Source organism: Magallana gigas, chromosome 7 (assembly GCF_963853765.1).
Source record: "Magallana gigas chromosome 7, xbMagGiga1.1, whole genome shotgun sequence".
In the NCBI taxonomy this organism is placed as follows: domain Eukaryota; kingdom Metazoa; phylum Mollusca; class Bivalvia; order Ostreida; family Ostreidae; genus Magallana; species Magallana gigas.
This window is the reverse complement of record NC_088859.1, coordinates 43,058,545-43,073,421: the sequence shown is the minus strand read 5'-3', so window position 1 is coordinate 43,073,421 and position 14,877 is coordinate 43,058,545. Positions and strand designations below refer to the sequence as shown.

The 14,877-nt window shown below is 35.4% G+C and overlaps 2 protein-coding genes across 2 annotated transcripts in view; both read left to right on the top strand.

Annotated features, from left to right (window-relative positions):
• The window catches only part of LOC105327869 (VWFA and cache domain-containing protein 1-like), a 20,335-nt gene extending 10,500 nt beyond the window's left edge, over positions 1 to 9,835 (top strand). Inside the window, exons 6-27 of the mRNA XM_011428541.4 lie at positions 1,608 to 1,752; positions 1,940 to 2,084; positions 2,200 to 2,283; positions 2,510 to 2,647; positions 2,897 to 2,997; positions 3,226 to 3,358; positions 3,485 to 3,634; positions 3,740 to 3,863; positions 4,018 to 4,123; positions 4,244 to 4,322; positions 4,452 to 4,684; positions 5,095 to 5,282; positions 5,413 to 5,523; positions 5,647 to 5,769; positions 5,913 to 6,003; positions 6,109 to 6,273; positions 6,385 to 6,471; positions 6,595 to 6,710; positions 6,872 to 6,988; positions 7,090 to 7,235; positions 7,435 to 7,662; positions 7,882 to 9,835. Of these exons, the coding sequence (XP_011426843.2) occupies positions 1,608 to 1,752; positions 1,940 to 2,084; positions 2,200 to 2,283; positions 2,510 to 2,647; positions 2,897 to 2,997; positions 3,226 to 3,358; positions 3,485 to 3,634; positions 3,740 to 3,863; positions 4,018 to 4,123; positions 4,244 to 4,322; positions 4,452 to 4,684; positions 5,095 to 5,282; positions 5,413 to 5,523; positions 5,647 to 5,769; positions 5,913 to 6,003; positions 6,109 to 6,273; positions 6,385 to 6,471; positions 6,595 to 6,710; positions 6,872 to 6,988; positions 7,090 to 7,235; positions 7,435 to 7,662; positions 7,882 to 8,273 (3,202 nt within the window). The 3' untranslated portion in view covers positions 8,274 to 9,835. The remainder of the gene's footprint in view (positions 1 to 1,607; positions 1,753 to 1,939; positions 2,085 to 2,199; positions 2,284 to 2,509; positions 2,648 to 2,896; positions 2,998 to 3,225; positions 3,359 to 3,484; positions 3,635 to 3,739; positions 3,864 to 4,017; positions 4,124 to 4,243; positions 4,323 to 4,451; positions 4,685 to 5,094; positions 5,283 to 5,412; positions 5,524 to 5,646; positions 5,770 to 5,912; positions 6,004 to 6,108; positions 6,274 to 6,384; positions 6,472 to 6,594; positions 6,711 to 6,871; positions 6,989 to 7,089; positions 7,236 to 7,434; positions 7,663 to 7,881) is intronic.
• A 219-nt stretch (positions 9,836 to 10,054) lies between these two features.
• Positions 10,055 to 12,758, top strand: LOC105327868 (uncharacterized). Its single transcript, XM_011428540.4, has 4 exons — positions 10,055 to 10,156; positions 11,444 to 11,500; positions 11,605 to 11,818; positions 12,331 to 12,758. Exons 2-4 carry the CDS (start codon positions 11,462 to 11,464, stop codon positions 12,549 to 12,551), a joined length of 474 nt encoding a protein of 157 aa, XP_011426842.2. The 5' UTR covers positions 10,055 to 10,156; positions 11,444 to 11,461; the 3' UTR covers positions 12,552 to 12,758.
• The last annotated feature ends 2,119 nt before the right edge of the window (positions 12,759 to 14,877 follow it).

Sequence of the window (14,877 nt, the reverse complement as noted above, 5' to 3'; positions counted from 1 at the left end):
GGGTCACACATGATGGTCACCAATAGCAAGCATACATGAATTGCTCGACATAACGTTCCAGTTATTTGATTTTTAAATAGGGTTGGTTTGAAAAAATTTTTTTTTTGCTTTAAAGTGAAATTATATGAAATAAATTTTTCAATGCACCAACTTTTTATTGCTGGTGGTTGTCAGAGGAAATGGGCTTTTTAGAGCAGGCCTCATGTGATTTTGAAAATTTGCATGACAATCAGAAATATAGCTGGCATGCATATTGGATGGAAGAGTGCTGAAAGTCATGCAGGATAACATAAAACAAAACTAGAACTGAGAGTAGGGTATTTTAGGAAGTGAGTAAATTAGGGAGACTTGATAAAGTAACACTCACATCATGAGGAGTAGCAACATTTGCACAACTTGTGAGATATGTATGAGACAATCACATGCAAGACTGTAATTACAATCATGATTTGTAGCCCTGCATTAGGGATATGGGAGGAGAGAAAATGATATAAATCGAGTTTGGTGAAACGAGGCCCACATAAAACAGACTAGATTCAACACAAGCTCATGTAAATCCACTACCTGCAGTGTGCATGTTCAATAATTACATCCATAATTCTTAGCTTTGCATTTAGAACTCGGTATCAAAGTGGAAATTTTCCTTTGATTGCTGGTTATAGTGGAGGAGATAAAGATTGACAAGGTTGAACCTGAAAATAAAGAAAAAAACCCAGTCTAGTTTATTGGAAATATAAATCAAATAGTTATTAAACACCGGAGCTTTGATGTAGTTGAAAGCAAACATGTGTGTCACAAACTTCAAAAAACCTTTTGGTTGGTCGATGGAAGCAAGTGCAAAGTCAGAACTGCAATTATGTGTATTATTTGATATTTTGTTTGATTGTTGCCTGAAATAAAAGGAGTATTTTTTATCCTGCTCCTCACAATCAAACATCTCTGAGAGTAGAACCATCTTTGATGTAGCTCTTACAATCCAAATTAATAGTGCAGCAGAAAGGAAAGCAAATATAGGGGCTGTCGGTCAAAGAAGTCATGTTGCACTAAGCTAACAGGATGGGTGGAAAAGTGTTGAAATATTTATTGTGTGAGAGAAAATGAAAAGCATGTGTCTGACAAGGACAGGATTACATAAGACGCCAATGAATACACATCACAGAACTTAATTTGTTTCAACACCATTGATATACCTGTTTTTGAAGTTTTTTCCTGTTTGAAGTTTTTTTCCCCAAAAAGGGATGGGGTGTTAATGGTAGAAATTAGTTTTCATTGATTTTGTTTTGGAGATGTGACGTCTCACAAAAAAGTAATTTACATTTCATAAATAACAAAACAGAAATCATTAACATTCTATAATTTTAATCATTTCAAGCATTTTACATATGTATATCAATATATAACAAAACCTCTGCCCCCCCCCCCCCCCCCCCCCAAAAAAAAAAAAAAAGTAAAAAAAAAAAAAAATCATTTTTAATTCTGTAAAGAAACAAATGGCTTGAAGTCATTATTTGATGTTAGAATAATTTTATTAGAATTATCTACCTGTACATTTTGAACACAAATTCTGTTGATCTGTATCACAGTCGATTGATTGTTTACTCTTTCAGTGATGTGTACTTGGCCACTGTTCAGCCCCAGCCACAACATGTCGTCATAGTGATGGACCATGGAAACTCACTCAGTAGTAACCAGTTAAAAACAGCCAAGGGGATAGCCAAGCAATTCCTGAATTCCCTGTCAGAGAGAGACAGAGTAAGTTAAAAGAACTTTAAGACAGGCAAGAGTTTTTATCCCCAACAAATATCTATAAACAGGAAGTGTAAATATGAATTTTGATATAGTGTAATGGAAGATTTTTGATTTTAATTTTTTGGTTTGATGAGCACTGTATGATAGCTACACAAGTAATATAGTAATGGAAGAGTATGTCTTTTTACAGGTTGCTGTATTTGGGTTAGCTTCTCGTCCCTCATTTCCTCGAGATCCAAGCGATGACTCATGTTTGCCAAACTCATTGGTCCCTGCTACATTTGAAGCTAGTCTCTTTTTCAGTTCTTTTGTGGATAACCTTCAACAAGAAGATGGTAAGGGGAAAAAACAGCAGAAATTTTGCTAACAATATTATGTACAAATTACATCATCTTCTCTGTTTTATATTGATGATAAATCAACTTACAGTACATATGTTCTGTATTTCAGCATCTACAAATCATTCTCTTGGTTTTCAAACTGCCTTTGAGATGATAGAAAACATGATCAGAAGGAGCAAAGGAGTTACCATAGGTAGGATATCTGATAAACCATCTGTAACATGGTTAATGCAACATACTATGGGATATAACTAATTTCATAAATTTTGACCAAATTAAATCAAAACTTGATTGCTATGACTCCAGATTCTGTTACTTATTTTAAGATTGCTTGATATATTGATATTCTTAATTGAAAATTAATTCCTCAATAAAAATGTACTAGCTGGAAAATTTATCTTGCTTTTGTCTTTGAACAGAGAATGCCATGATTTTGTACATCAGTCGAGGCTTGTTGTCTTCTCTGACGGAAGGACGCGACATCATGGAGACCATTTCTATACACAATGGTCGTCTGGATCACAGAGTCATCATTAACACATATGCTGTCATAGATGGCAAGTAGATTCTAAATAAGTATTAAAACAATAGGTTAAGGATCAAAATACTCTAGACAGAGAAAAATATTGTCTAATCAGTGTTGGGAACCCTTTGCTTGTCTACTCACTACTTTTTAAAATATTGTCTTATGGGGGCATTTATATTTTTAAAGCATATTTTGCTCATTAATGTAAAATACTGCCTTCAAAATTTTTAATGAAAAATTATCACTTCTATTCATAACTTACGTCCAAAACTTTTTTCAGATGGAAAGCATATAATGTTTGAAAAGAGCATTTTACAAGATATTGCTGAGCAGAATTTCCTGAAGTATGAAGTCAACTACAAGAGTCCTAAGCCTGTCATTGTAAGTTGAGAAAATACAAGAATGGTTGTTTGTTTACTGTTGAAATCAAATTTGATAAATATTATATTTCTAATGATTTTAAAGGTTCTGGGAATTTTCTGACCGTTCAGATCTAATTTGTAGATAATTTTAAGAATAATCCGATAATTTCTTAAATTGAACATCTAACTGCAGTACTAGTACATCAATTATGTTTTATATGTTAACGTGAACAAATGTCTGTTACAGGCGGGAATGATGGTGACCATTAATTCTACCAAGGACCTGAGTGTTTCTGTGGGCAGGTTTTATCTCCCCCTCAACAAGTCAGCCCCAGAATCACCCATCTTCTCCCTCCCTTACATGGACATGGCAGATCAGAGTAAGCATTATAATGAAATTTGGATTTAATTTCTTATTTTTTCCACAGGATATTGATCATAAATAATGTTGTGATTTTTTTCCCTTAAAAATGCATGAGTGTAACTTAGATTCATTATTTTTGCAGCTCTCACAATGAGTATAAGCCAGCCATGTTTCCATGGCAAAGAACTGATAGGAATCATGGGAGTTGACCTACATATGGAGGATGTTGTCCAAGATGTGACTTATTACAATCAAGAATTAAATTCATACATTTTCCTTATCACAACAGAAGGCAAGTTTAAATGGATTAATGTTGTCATTGATAACACTGAACTTATCACAGTCACTGTTTTGTCATTATGAAGAAATACTAATGTACTGTCTACTTTATTTCCAGGGTATACCATAATGCATCCAGCATTCAATCGTCCAATGAAAACTCGCATACAGCCCATGCACACAGATATATGGCACTTTGAAAACAAGGATGGATTTGCCAGAATAAGAAGTGACATGTTAAAGTAAGAACCGCCAAAATATCACAAAATTTCATCAATAGCTAGGTTTTTAATGTGTCATCTTTATTTCAAGAGGTTAAAGTTTTGGGAATTGTCTTATGCTTTCTGCCAGAACGATAAAATCAAAAATAAAATCCATTTGATTTTGTTGTTACAGTTTGCCAGAAGGAGAAAGATTGATGCACACTAAAAAAGGAAATACAAATTCCACAGAGGACAATTCATCCAAATCGGACTTTTATGCCAAATACATGTGGAAGAGAGTAAGTGCACAGTAATAAAGACAGTAGTGTGATGTGAAAAAACAGATATAAACTGTATCATGTTGTCTTCATAACTCTTCATCAATTATAAAAATGCAATATTTACATACTTTGTTTTAGATTGAAAACACAACTTTTATTGTGGTGCTGAAACTTTTGACAGAAGTTGAAACCACCCAGACTCTAGAACATCTACATGGTATTTACAGATATACCTCTTGTTGTATTTATACATTGAGTCAGTGTTGTGCTGTTTTCTGAGATAGTAAAAGAGGTTTTTAGAATGAATATGCAGAGTTAGATTGAGATGAATGTCTTTCTCCTTCAGTGTCCAATGACCCACACTTGGTCTACCACCGCCTGGATCTGGTCCAGCCCAATGATATGTGTCTCCATCGCCACATGCCAGCCACTTCAGACACTAGCACAGTGTTCCTGTCCCCAAAGAGCTTTCTGGACCCCTTTGAGCACCTCAGCAACTTGGAGACTAAGAGAATGGTTCAGAATTATGTGGCTTATCTGAAAGATGACACTCGTCTCATCACAAACCCTGGATTAAAAGTGAGATCTGTTTTATTATTTTGTTGTTTGTTTGAATCTTTCCAGTTCTTTGTGAATTAAGTTGGTTTCCAGTTTTCTACAGCTAGCTTACTTTACTTTGATATGCATGGTAATTTGGGCAACAATGATTTGCTAAATGTTCTTAAATTTTGGTCTCCCATACTTATTATGAATTATACGTGTACATGTATATGCACAATTGATTTGGAGAGAGGATACTAGAAAACAAACCATTATCGTAGGAATTGCCAGTGTTTTTATTTTCAATCAATGAGCTTAGATGTGTTCATTCCAGATGAATTAAACATAATCAAAATAATTTTATTTGATATCATAGGTATGATTGTCAAGAATCTAATCTTATAGTCAGTTGTATTGTGTATAATTCAACAAATCTTATAACTTTGTAGACTGAAGTGAAGAATGATGTTGCTGCCACTGGTAGAATTAACACTGAGTGGTTACGCCGCTACCACCACCACATGAACCACCAGGAAGAATCCATTGTACGCCGCTATGTGGCAACACCTAGTGGAGTGTTTAGGTCTTTCCCTGGAACAGTGATTGAAAAAACGTCTGATCCGACCAAAACCGACTGGTAAAGAATGAGGACTTACTTTAAACACTGTTTCATTTACAACATTTTCTGAGATAATAAAGAGGAAATACTGATCAAATTTCATATCATAAAATTAAAAGTATTACAAGATGGGCAATTTTGTTGACAGGTTTCAAAGGGCAGAAGAATTTCCTGGTCATGTGACATTAACCCCACCATATTTGGATACTCTTGGAGCTGGATACATTGCCACTATCAGCCACACCATTTACGAGGGAAAGTAAGTACATAAAGAATGTTACTATGATAAAAACTCTTGACTGCCTACACTGAAAAGGTTTTGTATTAAGTTTATTTCTGTGCTGGGTTTTTTGTTGATTTATTTTTGTTGACTTCTGTATAGGCCAGCCTCCCTACACAGTCCACACGACCGGGTGGTAGCTGTGATGGGGATGGACCTGACCATGGGATTCCTCCACAAGCTTCTGTCTGAAGTGATTCCAATCTGTGCTCACCAAAATATCAGGTAAGTTGTCAATCATTCTTGAATTGTTGCATCTATATTTATTTTTAAGTTTAACCCATTGATTTCATATACTAGTATTATGAAATATCAGCCATTAAGTTTCATATATGTAGTTAACGACATGTTACTTGTATTTGATTTAGATGTTTCATTATGGATGACAAGGGATATCTAGTGGCTCATCCTAAACTGATTGAACCAAACAGTAAAGTGGTCCAGCACATCACTCACAAGGTACACTGGCTATCTATTCTCTAATTTGCTACAAATTTATTGTTAAAGTGCACTTATAAAGAGGAACAGAATTACAATACACTGTTATTTTGTTACTTTTAAAAGGAACAATTGGTTGCTAATGACATCCTGAACCACAAGCACTTTGTGAGGAAGACCCTGTGTAACAGCTACAATGACAGGACCATCCAGCGCTTCTACAAGTTCAACACCAGTCTGGAGGGCGTACTCACCAACCTGGTCCATGGAGAGCACTGTGCAAGATATCAGGTAGGATTTCTGAAGTGTATTAAGTGAATATGATTTGATATCTAGCAGGAGTACTGTGCCTTACAGAGAACACTTACTGATACAATGTTTTACATATTTGTTTCTGTACAGATCACTCATATTCCTGGAACCAATTCATTTCTGGGGATTGTGAATCATACGTGTAACACAGACACTGCTTTCTGCCCTTGTAGCACGGTAAGAAAACATGGCGTTATGATTTAAGTTAACTGTTGAGATCATTGATGGTTACTTTGAATAATGGTACTCTTAACTAGTGTAACATAGCTACAGTGTTGTGTTTTATCGTTTGTGATACAGGTGGACCGTCTGTGTCTGAACTGTAACCAGATGGAGCAGATTGTGTGTGAGTGTCCGTGTGAGTGTCCTCTGGACATGAACTTCTGTACTGGGGAGTTACTGCAGGAAGATGACAGGTAAACACACCTACAATACTAATCCACTAGAGTAATCTTATACTGAGAACAAACATTTTGAAATGTTTTTTTTAAAAATGGATTGTAGCAAAAGTTAAGCATTTAAGCTTCGACAATTGTCAACAGAGCCTTAATTGTTTATTGGCATCTTTTTTATGCAGAAATCCCTCATGCACTCATGAAGTAGAGAAAGAGACTCCAATTCATTTAAATTTCCCACCATTTGATGATGTCAGACAGTGTCATCAATCAAAATGCAGCATGCTTGCAACCAAACTGTAAGAAACTGTTAAAAAATTTTTAATTGCATTTGTTGAATTAACAAAATAATTGTGCAGACACTTTGTTAACTGGGTATACATGTATGTTTGGTGGACAGGGACTGCATCAGTGCCATTGGGTGTGCTTGGTGTGAGAGACAGAAGCACGGACTGGCCAGTGTGAAGCATCCCTACTGTGCTGACCAGCGGAGATGTTTTGGTGGGGTGGAGGAGGCAGTCTCACCCTACGGAGATGAAATAAGAGGTATTTCAAAGTCCTAACAACTTTTTTAGATTTATTTTCTTTGAATAGAAATGTATGCAGTACAAAGTTTGCCTCTCAACTCTTTTATATGTATATTTTCCCTGATGGACAAATTTTTGAATCCGTTCAGAATAATAGATACATGTAATGAAAAAAGCCAAGACTTTCACCAGCTATGTTATTATTTTGCTATCCTCAGCCATGGCTAACCAGGAGAAGCCTATGCCCATGAAGAGCACCCCGGTGGGCCCTGTAGCGGGAGGTATCATGGGATGTTTCCTGGTGCTGGCCCTGGGTGTTTACTGTTACCGACATCATATCCACCGGAGTTCACACCAATACATAAATAACCTACCAGAAAACCAGAACCGAATGTCTCATTTCTATGAAGAGGAGCCACCAGAACCCACAGATGACATTGCTGCAGGTAATCAATTGTGATTCAGTGGACAATATGATGATATTGTTGTTGTTATTGAAAATCTTGATGAAATTTAAACATTACACATTCAATAATAACACAGCATTACTTACTAAACTTTTTCACCTAATTCAAATCAGTCTATATTTGGGGAAAATTCTTTTCTCAGAATTCAGTAAGATTCAATATGGAAGGTCAATAAGTGTGTATTTCATTTAATTTCAGGACATACCAATTTTGTTTTATCAACATTTGAGAATCCTGCCAGCATATCTCCGTATCGTGTGAACACTTCGTATCGGCGGCCCGCCGGAGGGGACAGTGATCACGGGTACAGCACAATGACTCCTCATGAGGACAGTGAGCACGCCAGTCTGCCGTGCCTCGAACCTTTGATTAAGGAGAGATACAAACCAGGATCTCTCAGTGTTGTTAAAAATACCCCAGGGAAAATCCCTCCCCCTCCCAGTCACTACAGGAGGAGCCGGAGCCCCACCCCTCCCAAGTACTATCAACCCATACCTGAACAAACTGTCATCCCCCCTCAGACTACCATTATTGAACACCCTAACAGTGTCATAGCTAATGTTCAGGTGCATATGGTGGACACACATTAGTTATGAACATGTGCATTTTCTGTAGATCTGAAAATTCTTCTTGAACCTAAATGTTTGTTCAGTGGAAGAAGAGAGGACTTGGAATGCACTGGACAGTTGTTCAACTGTGATTTCTCAAGGATTATTTTATTTCAAAAGTTGGTGCATTTGAAGCCCTACATCAGTACTCTTCTGTTGGTGCAGATTTGTGGAGGCTGACGTGAAATTTTCAAACATAGTATTTGTAACTATGTGATTGTGATACACTGGAAAGTGAAAGTAAGACGGAGCGCAATTGTTTTTGTTCAAACTGTGCCACAGAAAAAAAAAATCCCACAGAGCAATAAATTTAATGTCAAGGAAAGAAAACTTAACCTCAGGATTTATTGGAGATGACTGAATTTTGAACTTTGACCTCCAGGGCAATGTGAAATGGTTAAACTGAAGAAATGACTTCTCGTAAATATTGTGTACTGGCCAGTGATGCTAGAATGGTTTCATTCAGGGATTGTGTGCTGATCAATTAACATTGTGGGTGCTGCTGTTTTTTCTCCATTATAAGTGCTTTGTCTTGTGTGTCTATGGACTTTCATATAAACAATTGTGTGCATTTATGCACAATGAAAAGAGATAGTTTACATTTTATTAGCTGCTGAAATTTTTATTTTTTTTATAGTCTTTAAAGATTTTTAGCAATTTCTTGTATTTTTCCTTTATTTTGCACTGGGATTTTTATACATTTAGCTGTAAATACAAGGTTGTAATAGTCAATCAATTTCATAGATATTTATTAAATGAACTGACAACAATGTGAATGTACATAGAAAACTGATTTATTACTGTGGTAGAATTTTGATAGAGGAATAATTAGGTGCATTTATCTGGTACATGTAGTACTGCAGATAATGAAAATCAAAGGAACATCTCACAGTGGAAACAAATTCATTCCATCAATTCTGGTCTTATATGAGCAAAGTATGTGTAGAAGGTATTATTATTAAAAGTTTTGTGAACCTTAAAAAAATTATTAAAAAATAGATGTGTAAAATATAAAGAAAAACAGTTGATATAAAATTGCAGCAAACATTTATATTGAACTGTTTATTTATTGCCTGTGATGTGTGTTTGAGTTGTGTGCATGTGATATATATATATATAAGAAAAATCATGTTAAAGTCCAAAATAATGTTTTACTATAAAAGGTTGTAATTTATAGTTTAATACCATAGAGTTGTGTTCTGAATTGCATCTAGATTTAATATATGTATCAATTTTTACATTTTACCTATTTATACAGTTTTTTTAATCTAAAAAAAACCCATCAATTTTACCAGACTGAAATGAAGTTTATAATGAACCTTGCATTTTGTGTAATAGTTGTGTGTATGAAGAGTAATCCCTCTTTCAACCAAACCTTTTCTGACACATTATGTATCACTGCATCGTACCATTGATACATTTGTATCATCATACATAGACAATTTACATTGATACATAGTGTATCATCACACAGTGCAGTTCTTTTGCATTGAGTACAAGAACAAATGAAAAATTTGTAATAAAATTAAAGAAATACCAAACTCTTTACTTGTTTTTTATATCCTCAAAAAGGTTTCAGTTTAGATGAATCGAAAATACCGATAATTATTACATGTTACATGAAAGTGAGTTAGGTAATGATCAAATCCAGTTATTTTTTCATTAGGAGGGTATGAATATAGGCTTTGTTCTACATTAAAGGAGTATTTTGACAAGGGAGACTACTTGTGTGCGTTCTAGAACTGCGCATCTTTGACTGACATTCTGACTCGCTAACATTATGTCACAATTCTGGCGTTGACAGCTCGCGTCATTTGCATAACGGAAGTCACCAAAGGACGTGAGGGTCGGTTCTCAACACCAAGGTAAAGCTGGCTTTTATTTTTTAATCGAAACTGGATTTTTTCTTAATATTTGGTTGAGTTTATTTGAACCCCACCCCCAAGAATTTTATTGTTTCATTGATGAACCAAAGATAATTAAGTTATGTCTATTGCGTGAAACTTTGGTCTTGCTGATACATACGCTAACTACATTACTTTTATAAATAATTATAAACATGTATATTTGCCAGAAAAAAAATAAGAGAAGAGAGACTTGAAATGTACAGTAAAGGAGGAAATATGGCGCTTATTCTTGTCAAACGAAATTAAAATTAACACGTGAAATGTTCGGTTAGTACAAGTCCTCCAATGTGCTACAGGAAATGTTCTACAGGTGAAGGATGCCACTGAATGCAAGTGACAGCTCGACAACCGATGTAAATAAAACACATCTATAGGCGCCCTTCTCCAGTATATGAGTGACAATTCACTCTTGCGAGGAAAATAACAGTAATCATAATGCATATTTTAGTTTTGAAAACATGGCATTTTCGATTATGATTTTGTGAGTGGTACATATACTACCAGGCATTCCTCTTTACTTGTACGTCGTACGGCTCCACTTTTCGGTCTTCTTGTGTCCCTTTACAAAGCTGGATGGATGGTGTCTGAATAATCTGAATACTCTCCCCATTACAAAACACGAATTCTCTTACAAATATGTTTTAATGCAAAAAACGATTCAAGCTAAAACGTGTTAACATACAAGAAACCCTTCACTTCAAATTAAAAAAAAACAACCTTGTAAAATTTGTATAATCTGTTCTTAGACTAATATGTTCAAGTATCTTCCCAATTCACTGACTAATTTTTTTCTGTGTAATCAAGGTACAGACACCCATTGACAAGTCATTTATCTTTAATATCTGTTTAAACACCGGCGAGTCGTCTTTCCCCAGGGCATCAGAAATGTTAGTGTGTCGCCCCGAGAGCATTTTGTTTGGATGAGTACTTAGCCCACGACTTCACTTACCAAAACTGTTCCTTAGCAAATGTTGTGTAACCGTGTAAAACAATACTGTATTTTGGAATTGCGATGTTCTTTGGGTCTTCTATAAATTTCGTGTGTGTCTGTGCCAGAGAGAGAGAGAGAGAGAGAGAGAGAGAGAGAAATACATGTTTGACATGTGTCATTAGTCAACATAATTATGTACAATAAAACACATAATACATATCGTGCATTGGAAAATGAATACTATTCAAGGAAATAAATACACAAAGCTCCATTGTTACTCTTGATATATGTACAGAGTATTTATTTTTATAAAGGGGTTTCCTTTGAGAAAAATGAAGTGGACATTTGCTGGAGTGTTTGCTGCTTTTCAGGTAAAGCGATCAAGAAATTGGCAATTTGAAAAAAAATTCGGACAACGATTACTCTTCACACACAGCGTCAATAATGAACGATTGTTTCCTCCTTCTGTATTTAGTTTCTTCCTTTAATCTGTGGAGTACGCAATAGCCAGCAGACGATTCACGACCATTTACAATCGGAACTCCTCCTTCCGGTCCAGAGAGGTTCCCACGTGGTTTACGAGGGGAGCGGGGACACGGATGTATTGTTAGACAAAACCCCTGTCTATAAAGTCACCGAACACCCTCCTCCTAAACGACAGCCAGGCGATATATCAAATAGTGCTACAGGTGTGTTTTGACATAGACATACTTACATTTTCCAATATCTTTTTCTGTGATACATTACGAATAGGTTTGGTTTTGTATAGTCCAATACATTTCATCAATGAGTATTTTTAATATTTAATCGTATAATTGCTGAAAATTATATAAACTGAAGTAAGGAATCATTCTTTGAATATTATGAGGTGATCAAATACGGTCGGGCGTCAACTCTATCATAAAGCACTTTGGGGTTTATTGGATTTGATCAATCCAACCGTAATTGATCACCTCATTATATTAAAAGAATGATTCCTTTATCTTTAAATGGACATGTATCATACATAACAGTTGTATTAAAAAAATATATACATCTGGATAAAACTGAAGTACTCGGCAATTGTGACATAATATGATAATATTGTTATTCTTAATGTTAAAAACTATTTGTGTCTAACGTAAAATTAAGAGTGTGAGATATATACAAAGTCTTCATTCTAAATGTATCATTGTAACTGTCTAAATTTCTGTTGTGACAGGGCATCAGTCTGCTTCCGTCGTTGTGCTCCACAAACCGTCGCCCGCCATCATTGTCCTGATCGTCATCCTGATCCTGCTCCTGATCACCGCCCTCCTCGCTATCGGCTATCTATGGAGGCGAGTCCGTGTTCTCAAGGAACGACTTACCAAACCCAGCCCCACCAAGGGCGAGTTCGACGAGGATGAATATTCTGTGATGATGGACTGGTCAGTCAAATAGAACGGGGACTATGAACACTGATTTCAATCGCTTAATTGCTTGCCTGTGCTATCCCCCCTGTCACAACAAAGCACGTCACAACAAAGCCTGGGTTGTCCCAGAGCACGATATGGCAATTCTCCATAATCGTTTTTGTTACTTTTAAAGATGTGAAATTTCAATCTTGTATCGTTTGAATTTCTTCTATAAAGTACATTTAACTTTCAATTTTGTTAACAATGCTATTTAAAAAAAAAAGAAAATTGAATTCCAAATAAATGATTTTATATTTGTTTATTTTAAATTTTAATTAGCAGTTTTTAAAGCATCGGTAATAGTTGTCACAGCATCGCTCACCTGAGCAACAATAACTAACAGTCTGATCAAATAAGATGCAATAACTCAAATAATAAAAACTATCAATTTAGTAGTCTAGAGCAGATTTTATTTAAAAGTTTTTTAATTTTTTTTTCTCCGCTTATTCTTGTGTTAAATATGAAGCCGCTTTTGTTCTTTAGTTTTGAGAAGAAGGTTTTGAAATGTTTTCTCTATATATTCCTTTGTAAAAATTCAACCCACATTGTGGCCTTACATGTATCTTACCCCAGCGGATCATAATTTGAACTACATGTAACTATATCTACTGTACCTCATGTTGCTTCTACACAAGATTCAGCCTTTCATATAAACAAACATGAATCCGTTTCCTCCAAGAATGCTTTGCACCAAGTTTGGTTAAAGTTTGGTTAGAAGAGGATGAACAAGTAAAAAAAAAATTATGACGAAACGACCAAACATTTGATCAGAAAAGCTCGCTTAAGCCTCTCGACAAAATTAAGTTTTAATATACATTTTTTTAAAAACTAAAATATGTGTAAGTTCTACCACAGAATAGATGTACATGTATTTTTCTTCGGTACTTTTGACGCACTAATCAACAGAATTGATTCCTGTTTCCTTATCTATATAATCTGCCCATTTCCGTATGGATATTCTCTGTCTGATTATTAATTAATATGAAAATTTTAAAGAAAATGGGCATATTCCATGCCAATTACCAGGTTTTTGGAAAGGAAAGTAAGAGGGAAGATCTGAAAAGGTCTAAACCCATTTCTTTCACCCCTGTCTAAAATGTGCCATTCTGGTGAATTGCAGTTCAACAAGAAGGTCAATTGACATAAGAACTAACCACAATACTAATGGACATTTGTTTAACATATGTTCTAGTGATCTACTCTAGTAAGTTGGTGTCTACCCTTACCATGCCGCAAGCTGTAATTTGTTCATGGACATTGATTTGGTATCCTGTACTAATCGAAGCTTAGTGATTGTCTATCTCAGATTGTACCAATGTAACACGGCGCCCCCGGGACCACGATGGGATGCCCACTTCTCGGTCTTTTTTAAATTCATACAATGTACGCTAACAGGTTGCGTGTTTGAAATTTGGGAAACTCGCCCGTGGGCGATCTAGCGACACTTTCTCTTTGTGTTTTTTCCCTTCGAGCATTCGAATTATTACCTGATCATTCTATAATAATTGCTGGTCATCGTTAGCATGATTTATGATCGTTTCGAGTTCATCAGGACCAAAAACTGAAGTGAGCTTTACTGATCTGAGCTTCAACAAGGAGAATTCAGAAAATGATAAAAGAGCGGGTGGTATAAACAATTATTAAAAATATTTCCCCATTTTTCCAAATTATAGTTATAGTTATATCAAACCTTTTACTTAATTTTTCTCACATGTATTAATATATGATTTTATTAACACGTTTCTTCAAACGCTGGGCTCGAGCAAGGGCACAAGTCGTGGTAAATGACTGAAAGTTCATTATATAAGACGACAGAGACTATTGCTGAATTGCTTTTACACACGTCATGACATGTATGGCATCGCAATATGTATATCTATGAATTTTATTGAAAATATTTGAGCATTTGAGCATTTTTTGAGAATGAGTTCGACGGACGGAAGAAAGGACGGAATATGGATATAGCAAACACATTATGCCTATATAGGTAGACACATACAAAATGGTATATTTTTTATGATAAATAAGTTAGCATTTGCTTGAAATTAATGTGCATTCAGACATGTTTTTCTACTACATATGTACATCAAATAAAGTAACATATACGTTCGCTCCTCGCGCAACCAATTTTGTCATCCACACCGAAGCGTCAAGGGCCATATGGAATAATTCATTTCACCTTGACCTTGGAATTGACCCCCATCGACACCTTTAAACTTGACATATTGAATCAGCAATATGAACTTGAAATACGCTTCCATTTGATTTTTCAATCAATGAGGTTATTTTCTCTCGCGGTTCAATGGTTGACA

Bases quoted from the DNA above. Each gene is read 5' to 3' on its own strand.
- LOC105327868 (XM_011428540.4), top strand. From the start codon at position 11,462: ATGAAGTGGACATTTGCTGGAGTGTTTGCTGCTTTTCAG. The intron at 11,501-11,604 runs GTAAAGCGATCA...TTCTGTATTTAG, and splicing joins GAGTGTTTGCTGCTTTTCAG to TTTCTTCCTTTAATCTGTGG. The intron at 11,819-12,330 runs GTGTGTTTTGAC...CTGTTGTGACAG, and splicing joins TATATCAAATAGTGCTACAG to GGCATCAGTCTGCTTCCGTC.